Genomic DNA, 10,045 nt, shown 5'->3' with positions numbered 1-10,045 from the left:
TAATGAATACAATGCTAGAACCACTGCTCCTAGGAGAAATACAGGGTTAGGTTCCTGTGAGCCTCTGGTCACAGCACTTTCATCAACCCATCAACACATCACCTTGTTTTATGTGTGTTTCTGTTCAAAGACACCATATTCAATACATATTGCTGATATATTAACAGTAAACTCAAGGCCAAAAGCACTGAAACCCAGGCCTGAACCAGCTGATCTAACACACATATTTTCTCCGTTAGGCACAGTACAGCCTTCTCGGCCTTAGGAACACTAGATAGCACTTCAGTACTGTGCTTGGCACCTTCAACATTAAGCCACTGGTGTTTTCCAGGAGGTGGGGCAAACAAGCTTTGGCTCATTGAGCTCCATGTTCTAATAGGCCAGCTAAAGAAATGAGTATTTACACACCACACAATGCCCCTTGGGGCCAGCAACGCTGTGGAATCTAATCTTCACTTGGGCGATAAGCAATTTGTCCTTCAAAATCAAAACGAGCAGGCTCAGGATTTTCTGTCTTAAGCGTTTGGTCGGTTTGCTTTCCTGTGTAGAGCTTGGCGGCCTCACCAGTCCATACTGAGGCTCAAAGTGTTTCAGAGTGGTGACAGCGTTAGTTAAACCCTTTCTCACCCGAGAACAGAGGAACTGGCAGCCGGGTAAGTTTGATGCTCACACTCATTTGGCAGCAAACCCTGACCCGAACCGATACGAGGCTGTTCAGTGGCTCTCGTTCCACTTCTGGCGAGTGTTCATACGTTCGGCTGTGGAAATATCGAGGTGTTTGATTATTGAGTAATGCGCTGACCCCGCTGGAGAGGTAAGAGAACGTTTGGTACACGCATCCTGTGGCTTTTCTAAAACCTGAGAAATTCTGGGCCACTATGGATCTGAATATTCCCAGCCCCGTGCTGGGCGCTCGATACATATCGTGCTCTCTTCTCCTGAGGAGACACAGGAGCGACGGTCAGGGAAGCTCCTGCAAGGCTGCAGAGCTGCGGGGCAGTGGGACCAGGAATCCAGTCTCTGCGAGTCCGTCTACTCATCACAATGGAGGGCTCGAGCTGTGTGTGGGTTTCCTGGGGCTGCCATGACGAAGTACCACGGACTAGGGGCTTAAAAGAACAGAAGTGTATTCTTGCACAGGATGGAGGCCAGAAGTCCTAAATCGAGATGTTGGCAGGGCTGGCTCCCTCTGGAGAATCTTCCCAGGCCTCTCTCCCAGCTTCTGGTGGCTCCAACAATCCTTAGCATTCCTCAACTTATAGACTCCAACCTCTGCTCTGTCAGCGCACGGCATTCTCGCTGTGTGTGTCTGTGTCTCTCCTCTTCTTAAAAGGATGCCAGTCACATTGGATTTAGGACCCACTCTGATCCAGTACGACCTCATTTTAACTAATTACATGAAGTGTATGTGATATGGGGCCTGAGAGAGGAGATATTGATTTCAGGAGCCGATGGATGGCGCTGCTGCCCTGTGTGGCTGGTGAGCTCAGGTTAGGGCATGTTGAGCTGAGGTGCCCAGCGACATCCAAGGAGATGTTCAGGGGGCAACTGGGTTACAGGCCTGAGCCTGTCGGTGTCTGGCAGATGTCTCTCAGATATACTGTGCAGCCTCTGAGCTGGTGGGCAAGTGACTGGACAGGGCCTGGCCACCCATTTTGCAGGAAGCAGAGTGACAGTCTGTGATGCTGCAGTTGGTCCTATGGCTCGACCCTGGTGGAACCTGAGTCCCCTACACCAGTGTCCCCGGCTCCAGACAGTGCCATTCCCAACCTCCGGCCACTGCTCTAGACCAAAGGGCCCTTGGTCTATGGCCAGGGTAAGACAAAGTAGAGTTTTGGCAAGACAGCAGGCTCTGGAGTTTTGAAACTGGAGGGTGAATTCTGTCTCCATCCCTACCACTGGCTGACCATATAATTCATCATCCAAGCCGGGACACATTGGAGAGTAAAAGAAGGCACATTAAATATTACCTAGGACAACAGGCATAAACAAGACTGTCCTGGGCCCCTGACATGTGTGGATGCCCCATAGCTGTGCAGCTCGGGAAAGTTACTGAATCACTTTGAGCCTCAGTATTCTCATCTGTAAAGTGGGGACAATTGTACTCACCTCCATAGGATCAAATAAAATAAAGAATGCCTTCAACAGAGGGCAGAGGGAAGGCTCGCTATAAATATACCTACAAGAGTAACACTAACAGAAAGTCAAATTTATTCCCTCCCTGAAAGCTCACTCATATGGGTGTACCACACACCGGACATTCAAGCCCCCTCCTGCCACAGCCCCTGCACTTCCTCTGTGCTCAGGATGTGCTGGCCCCAGGGATCTGCACCTGCCTCCCCTCTTCTCCTCCAGGCCAGATATGGGCACCTCTCTCCTGGATCGTGGCCTCCACCTCCCAGCTGACTCCCACCTTCCCCTGCATCCTTTCCATCACCATGCAGTCATCTCAGAGCACAGACCTGATCATGTCGCACACACCTGTGCAGAAACCTTGGGCAGGTTCCCTCTCCCCGGATAATGCATTTTACTCCGCAGCCTGGCATTCTAGACCATGTAGTCTGGTCCCACCATCTTTTCTGTCCTACTTCTCTCCACAGTGACCCACTGCAGGTCCCCTGAGGCAGCCTGCCTCAGGACGTTGGCTTATGCCACTTCCTTAGCCAGAATATCCTTCCCTGTCTTTGGAAACCAATCCATCCTTCAGCCAACTTCCAAAAGTAGAAGAGCCTAAACACCTGCCCAGGTCTCCTCCACCTCAGTCTGTGCATCCACGCCAAGTCAAGCTAGTGTCCTGAGCCTCGGTCCTCCAAACTGTAAAATGGGGGCACCGACCTCCCTCCTGGGACTCTGGCGAGGGTCAGTGAGATCACAGATATGGAGAATGCCTCGTGAATGGTAAAACCCGGAACCAAGGGCGTTATTACCTTTTCAAAGCTCTGTTCAAATGATTTCTTGACAAGCCCCTCTCGGACCACCCCTCCCAAAATGAACTTTCCTCTCCTGTTCTCCCATTGCTCTCACTCTGTTCTGTTTTTAATGCAGGCCCCCCCGAATTATAGTTCCTCACGTCTGTACTTTCTCTGCCAGAGCCCCCACTACACCTTGGTGTCCCAGGGCCTGGGACCCTTCTGACTGGATGTGAGTCACATAGCAACTGGTGTAGGGCCTTGTACACCACAGGTGCATACTGAATGCTTACTGAGTTTCTTTTGAAGTCCTTTTTCAAGATTCATCTTGGCCTTTTGTAGGAACCTTTCACATGGGGGAGGAACCGAAGACCGATTCTTGAGTCTGAGAATATTCGCTGCTCTTTTTGGTTCTTTCCAGCGCACTAGGGCTTTCGTAGGCATGACTCATTCATCCTCACCAGAACCCTGTGGCATGATAGCTATTGCTATTCCCCTTCTTAGCCAGGGGGTCCTTCGAAAACAAAGGCAAATTAAAGCGTGAAGTCTCTTTTGGAGGTGCAGTCCTAGGGCGCAGGAGTGAGGGGACAGGGCCAGAAGGAAAGAGACATCAAGGTGACGGATTACCCGGCTGTCCACTGCTGTTTGTGGGGTATGTGGGCTGTGTTACAGAGCATTCCATCCAGCCAAGGAAGGGAGCGATATTGATTTGCTGGCTCCTTCCGGAATCCTGTTTCTAGTTGGTCCAAGTTCATTGGATGAAGCCCTACCTAACTCCCCCGGAATTCTGAGTTGTGTTACTCAACCCCTTGGCCGGCCACAAAGCTTCACTCAGAAACCAGAAGAGCGGGGAACAGCCGGGGTTGGACGGGGGCCAGAGCCCTGCAGCACCCCCTCCAGCAGCCATACTGAAGGATGGCCCGCACCTCGGGGCCTGGTAGGCCAGTGAGGGACTGCGACTGGGGCTCTCCACTGAGCAAGTAGCCAACGTCTGGGGCCTGGAGGAGCTGAGTGGGTCTGGGGGTAATTGTAGTTGGTTGGATAATTCCCATTTTACATCTGAAGAAAGGGAGGCTAGGAGACGTGGAGTAACTCGCCCAAGGTCACGAGGCTGTTAAGGGGTGGACCCAAGTCTCAAAGCCAGACATTCAAGCTTCAATCCAGGCCCCCTGTCCACCTGACCACAATGCAGGGGAAGAGAAATGTGGATGCTGGAATGAACTGCAGGCACTGCTCATTGCTAGGGCCATTATTAACAGCCCCCCCTTTCCAAAAATGGAATGTATTTCTCTTTTAGCATTCACTCATTCATTCACCCCCTCACTCACTTATTCACCCTCTAAGCGCCTACTTGGCCCTGGGCACACCGTGCCTCCCTTCCGCATACACACTGTGCTCTGCCCGGAGGCCAGGCTCAGAGTCAGCTCAGGCTCCGGGGGAGGAAAAGTTACCTTCATTATGGGACAGAATGCCCCATGCGAGGTAAGCTCTGCGTGGTGTGGCAGGTCTCCAGGGGAGGAGTAAGGAATTTACACGAGGAAATTAGAGGAAGCTTCCCAGAAAAGGCGGCATTTGAAGTGAATCTTGGAGGATGAAGAGGATTTTAAAAAGGTGAGTTACGAGAGAAAGGGCATTCCAGATGGAGGCCACAGCACGGGCCACAGGAGGGCAGCTGGAGTGCAGGATGCGCTCAGGGGAAAGTACATGGGCGGCAGCAGCACCGGGCTCCCCGAGCATCTGCTTACAAGAGCTGCAGCTCGGTTTTCCTCCACATACCCGGTTCCCCCATCGTCAGAGGGCACCCCAGCCCCTGGCGTTTGTTGCTTGCTCAGGAATTAGGTGGCTGTGAGAGCAATAGAGGGGCATGTAGATGATCACGACTGTAACCCGAATTAATTACAGAAACTTGCAGACAACACTGTAACATCTCTACAGTGTGAGCCGCTCTCCTCCAGCCAGCCTCTGCCTGAGTCTGTGTGAGTCATGGACGACCCGAATATCCTCTCTGTTGATTTAATTACATACATGGCCAAGGAAATTATTATGAATTTTTACCAAAAAGCCAGTGACATTTACAGAGATTACAGTAGGAATCCTCTTGCACGCTCTCTCTCTCTGGCTCTCCAAACACTGGTCGCCTGGGCAGTCCACTTTACCAGACTGGTGTCCAGGCCAGCAAAGCACTAAGTACGGGGGACACCATCCTGAGTTGGGCTGAAGCCGGAGTGGAAGGAGCCAGAGCCTCCTCAGGGCACCCAGAATCACCCTTCAGTTTTGCGTTTGGTGAGCCCTGCTTCCTCCTGGTTTGTGCTAGACCAAACTGATCATGACCACTTAGAACATGTGTTAGTTTTACTCTGATAACAAAGCTCACAAATTAACCAGCGATCCCTTGCTGAGTGCTTCCTAAAGTCTGGGTGCTGGGGTCAGGGATGAGAGCCCCCGGTGTTTGAGGGGTCCCAACAGACAAACACATAAGTCGCTGTGGCAAATGCCCTAATAGAGGCCAGAACAACATTGGAGTCCTCACCTGAAAAAAAAATGCCAACAACTTCTGCTGACAACAGAAGTAATGTGCGGCATGTTGGCACGTGTTGAAAGGGGCCTTTGTGGATTGTGTGCGCCTGGGTAATTTTTGTGCTGTGGAGGAAGATGAAGTTATAATGACTTATCAGTTTAAACGTTTACTTCGAAATAAGATCGCACCGTTTCTCTCCAGCATCTTTCAAACATACCAGCACTTTACCAATGCTACTGGAGCAGAAAGCATTCCGACCTTAATTGACGAGGGTGGTGACTCCACTTCGGTAACATCGACTCGGAGACATTAACCTCCTGGCTGCGGGGCTGGGAGTTTTGAAATGCGATCTCCGCAGCTGTAGTTATAATCGTTTTATGTCACATTGACCGGGCACGTTTACAATTTTTAACAACTGTCTTAAAAAGTCCAGTGACATCTGTTGAGAGTTTAATTGCGAATGTAAAAAAAAAAAATCCTTAAAGGAACAGTCAAGAGATCGGTTTTCACACTGTTGAAACAACACGGTGGCCATCAGGCGGTGGGGAATCTGCAGACAGGACTCATTTCATCTCCCAAGTCGCAGCGCTGGGGCACAGGGAGGCAGGAGGGGATGCGGGCAATTGAAATAAAGTGGAAGGGGGAGAGGGAGAAGGGGAAAAGAGGGAGCAGCGAGAGCCAGAGCAGAAATGGAACAATGGACGTTTTTCCCTCCACCGGAAAGTATTTATAACCCGAGACTTAGGCCGGGCGCCCCGCTTTCCTCGGGTTTGGCTGGGGAGGCGGCGGAGGGAGGAGGAGCGCCCGGCCCGAGCGGCCCCGGGCTGGCCGCCCCCAGCGGCGGGCCGGCGAGTTTGCGCCCCTCCGCGCGGCCGCTTTTGTTCTCCGCTCGGGGCGCCGGGCCGCGGCGGGGCGGCAGTGCGCACGCGCGCGCGGGGCGGGGGCGGGGCGGGCGGCGGGCTCCGGCACCGCCCCCCGCCGCCCCGGCCCGCTCCATCCGGGCACTGCCGAATTAGCATCGAGCCGAAGCACAACTTTGCCGAGGCCCAGCGAGATCCAGGCGCGCGCGCCGGAGGAAATATAGTCCCTGCCGGCGGGCGGCGGCGGGCGGCGGCGGGCGGGCGCGCGCGGGGCTGCGCGGGGCTCCCGGCGCCGGGGGGGCCATGCGCCGGGCCGCGCCGGCAGCCCGGGGACCCGGCGCAACTTGCCGGGCAGCCTGAGGAGTTGGGCGGCCGCGGCGCCCGGCCGCCTTTCTTCCCCCTCGCCAGACCCCCCTCCCTTTCGGCCGTGGGGGAGGGGGCTCGCGTCCCCCCGGCCCGGAGACCCGGTGCGCGCCCGCCCGCTCCCGCCCCCGCGGAGCCGCGCAACTTCCCGGGAGCCGGGGCCAAAGTGAGCGAAAAGTGCTGCCCAAGTTCCCGGGATGGAGCTGCAGAGCCGCCCGAGGCGCTCGCCGTGGAACTCGCGCGCCACCAGGTAGGCGGTGGGGGCCCCAGGGACCCGAGCCCGGCGTCCTCTTCCTCGTCGCAGGATCTGCATGGCTGGAGGTGTCGGGAGGGGGCCCCTCCTCGAGCCTGCCTCGGGGTGGGAGGACTGTGCACACGCACGGACCGCCTCTGCGCTCCCCCTCCGCCCCCCTCTCCTGCAATCCTGCACAGTTTGGGGGTCGGGGGCCCGTGGGACCAGAGCCCGGCGTCTTCTCATTCTCGACGCAGGGTCTGCAGGGCTGAGGGTGCCGGGAGGGGACCCCTTCGTGAGCCTGCCCCGGGGTGTGCGTGTGAGTGTGTGCGCCGACCCCCTCCGGCCCCCGTGCAATCCTGCACAGTTTGCAAAAGTAGTTTTGGCGATGGTTGCTCGGGCGAGCGGCGGCGCGGCGGCCGGAGCCCGAGCGGTATTGCGGCGTGCGCGCGTGTGTGTTGGGGAGATTAGGACGCGACTTGAATATTTATGAGCTTTGCTCGACACGGACTCGCCGTGTTTACTTGGCTCTTTGTTCCTCCCCCCTCCCCCGGCACACACTCACACTCACACTCACTCGCACACGCACCCCGGCCTGCAGACTTGCACGGCTCGGGGCGCGCCGCCGGGTGGCCTCGGGCCCCGCCCCGCCCCGCGAGCTGCCCCGATGAGGCGGCAGCCACAGGTAAGCGGCCCCGCGCGGCGCTGCCCGGCCGCCGCGCGTGCGGGACGCGGCCGGGAACTTGGGGCGCGCTGCGGGCGGGGGGCTGCGGCCCGCGGGCTGCCCGGCGCACTGGAGCCCCCGGGGCCGCCGGCCTGAGCCCGCTCCTCCGTGTTTCCGCAGAACAGCGACCTCAAGAAGCAGCTCCACGAGAGGCAGCCGCGGATCGCCGCGCTCAGCGACAAACAAGTAAGCGAGCTGGAGCTGTCCCCACCCCGCGCTGCGGGACGAGGGTCGCCGGGCACTGGGGCGGCACCCTACAAAGTGCCGGCCTCGGCGCCGCACGCTCAGACTCCCAAAGGAGTCTGTCTCCAGCCTCAGAGCTACCCGCCCCTCCTTTTCTGGAAAGAAAGAGCCGGGTTCTCGGAGGCCGAGCGGGGAGCGCGCGGCTCCGGCAGTGGTCGAAGGAGAGAGGCTGCGCTTAAAAGGCGGCGAGCAGCCCGGCGTCCATTTTGAGTTGGTGGACATGTTTTTGGCATGTGGAAATTTCTCCCAGCTCCATGTCCCCCCTTCACGCCGGTGTGAGGCTGGGGGTAGACAGAGGGTGGCGATAATTCGGGCCTGGACACCAAACTCCTTGGAAGCGGTTTCTGGTTTCCATTGCAAATCTTATTTAAAGAATCGTTCCTCTGGGCTCGCCCCTCCCCTCCGCTTCTCCAGCATCACTTTTTATTCTTGGAACCTGACGCCAGCTCCCGGGAACAAAAGAAGGGCGCCCCCAGGACCCCCCAGTTCTGCCCCAGCTTTGATCTCCGCGCGTCAGGTGTCGATTGGGACACACCGGAGGCTCCTCGCGGTGGGGGGCCCGGCCGCCGACCCCCCTCCGGGCCCCTCGGGGAGGAAAAGTTGTCCATTGTGACTTAGTTGCGCTGAGCTCAGCGCTCGGGGTTTCAGCACCACGAACAGATGCCGCCGCCGGAGCGCGGCCGGCCGCGCGCCCCCGCCCCCCTCCGCGCCTCCCCAGCCCCCCCTCCCCGCCCCCTCCCCGCACACGCGCCCCCGCCCCCTCCCCCGCCCCCCTCCCCGCACACGCGCTCCCGCCCTCTCCCGCGCCGCCCCCCTCCCCGCACACCCGTCCCCGCCCCTCCCCCGCCCCTCTCCCCGCACACGCGCCCCCGCCCCCCTCCCCGCACACGCGCTCCCGCCCCTCCCCCGCGCCGCCCCCCGAGCCGAGAACTTTGAGCGGCGCAGCCAGTGGCGCTCTCGGGGCTCCGAGGCGGGCGGGGGCGTCGGCGCCCGCCCCGCGGGCCCCTCCCCTCCCCGCGCCCGCCCCGCCGCCCCCTCCCCTCCCCGCGCCCGCCCCGCGGCCCGCCGGCCGTCGATCGCGCTTCCTTCGGAATGCCGGCCGCCGTGAGCACCAAACTTGGACAGCGCCCGCCCCGCCCCGCCCCGGCCGCGGAGCAGGTCCCCTTCCTCCTCCCCAGCTCCGGGCCGGGCGGCCGGATCCGGTGCCCCCTCCACGGAGGACTTCTCGGAGCGGGGGAGACGAGATTGGCGGGGGTGGCGGCGACCCTGGAGAGGAGAACTGGGAGGCCGGGTGTCCTCGTCGAGTCTTTCAAGTTGAAAAGTGGTGGGAGGGGGCGTGCGGGAGAGGAGGGGGCCGGGGTTGCGGAAGGAAAGAGGGCTGTTCCCGCGGGCCGCGCCTGGCCGGGGCGCCTGCCTGGACTCGCGTTGACCCCTCTCTGGCGGTGCCGCGGCCCCTCCCCGGCCGCGCGCGCCCCCGGCCAGGAGTGGAAGCTTCCATTCCCGCCGTAGGGGGCCCGGCGCGCGCCCCCGGCCTGGAGTGGAAGCTTCCATTCCCGCCGCAGGGGGGCCCGGCGCGCGGCCCCGGCCAGGAGTGGAAGCTTCCATTCCCGCCGCAGGGGGGCCCGGCGCGCGGCCCCGGCCTGGAGTGGAAGCTTCCATTCCCGCCGCAGGGGGCCCGGCGCGCGGCCCCGGCGAAGTCGGGGAGTTCGCGGGGGGAGGGGTCCAGGCCCGGCAGTACCATTTTGATTGCTTTGATGCCATTTTTGGAGGGGGAGGGGTTGGAAGACCCTTCTCCGCTGAGCACAAAGGTGTTTAATCACTGTGTAGAATCAAATCAGATACTTTCTTTAAAAAAAAAAAAAACCCACCACCACATCTGGTACAGTGTCATAGCTGAGGGTTACTAAGCCCTTTTTTCACTGGGTAAAACGGCAAGTTGTTGCCTCTTATGCTCGGAGTAGAAGATTTAAAAGAGAGAGAGCAAATCCAATAATCCAGCAGCTTTTATTGCAACAATGTCTCTCTATGTGTGCTTCCACGTAGCAATAGTTTCGCTGTTTGTAGTGGCTTTCCGGAGCTTAGGTTTGATCATTTCTTCTGTATTGTAGCAACTATTTCAAGGCTATTTAAATTTTTATGATGATAGTAAATGAGTAGCTATTTATTATCTGGCAGGCTGGAATTTAGATGAGGCTG

The 10,045-nt window shown here is 58.4% G+C and overlaps 1 protein-coding gene across 1 annotated transcript; it reads right to left on the bottom strand.

The window, feature by feature from the left end:
* Positions 1 to 6,168: 6,168 nt before the first annotated feature.
* On the bottom strand, positions 6,169 to 9,610 carry LOC131402567 (collagen alpha-1(I) chain-like). The gene is made up of 3 exons (XM_058537246.1): positions 8,920 to 9,610; positions 7,460 to 8,130; positions 6,169 to 7,017 (listed from the first exon to the last, which is right to left on the bottom strand). The coding sequence occupies exons 1-3, from the start codon at positions 9,608 to 9,610 to the stop codon at positions 6,169 to 6,171; spliced, it is 2,211 nt and encodes a 736-aa protein (XP_058393229.1).
* Between the last annotated feature and the right edge of the window lie 435 nt (positions 9,611 to 10,045).

The sequence above is a fragment of the Diceros bicornis genome, unplaced genomic scaffold (assembly GCF_020826845.1).
Source record: "Diceros bicornis minor isolate mBicDic1 unplaced genomic scaffold, mDicBic1.mat.cur scaffold_158_ctg1, whole genome shotgun sequence".
Classification (NCBI taxonomy): Eukaryota; Metazoa; Chordata; class Mammalia; order Perissodactyla; family Rhinocerotidae; genus Diceros; species Diceros bicornis.
This window is presented reverse-complemented; position numbering and strand designations above follow the sequence as displayed.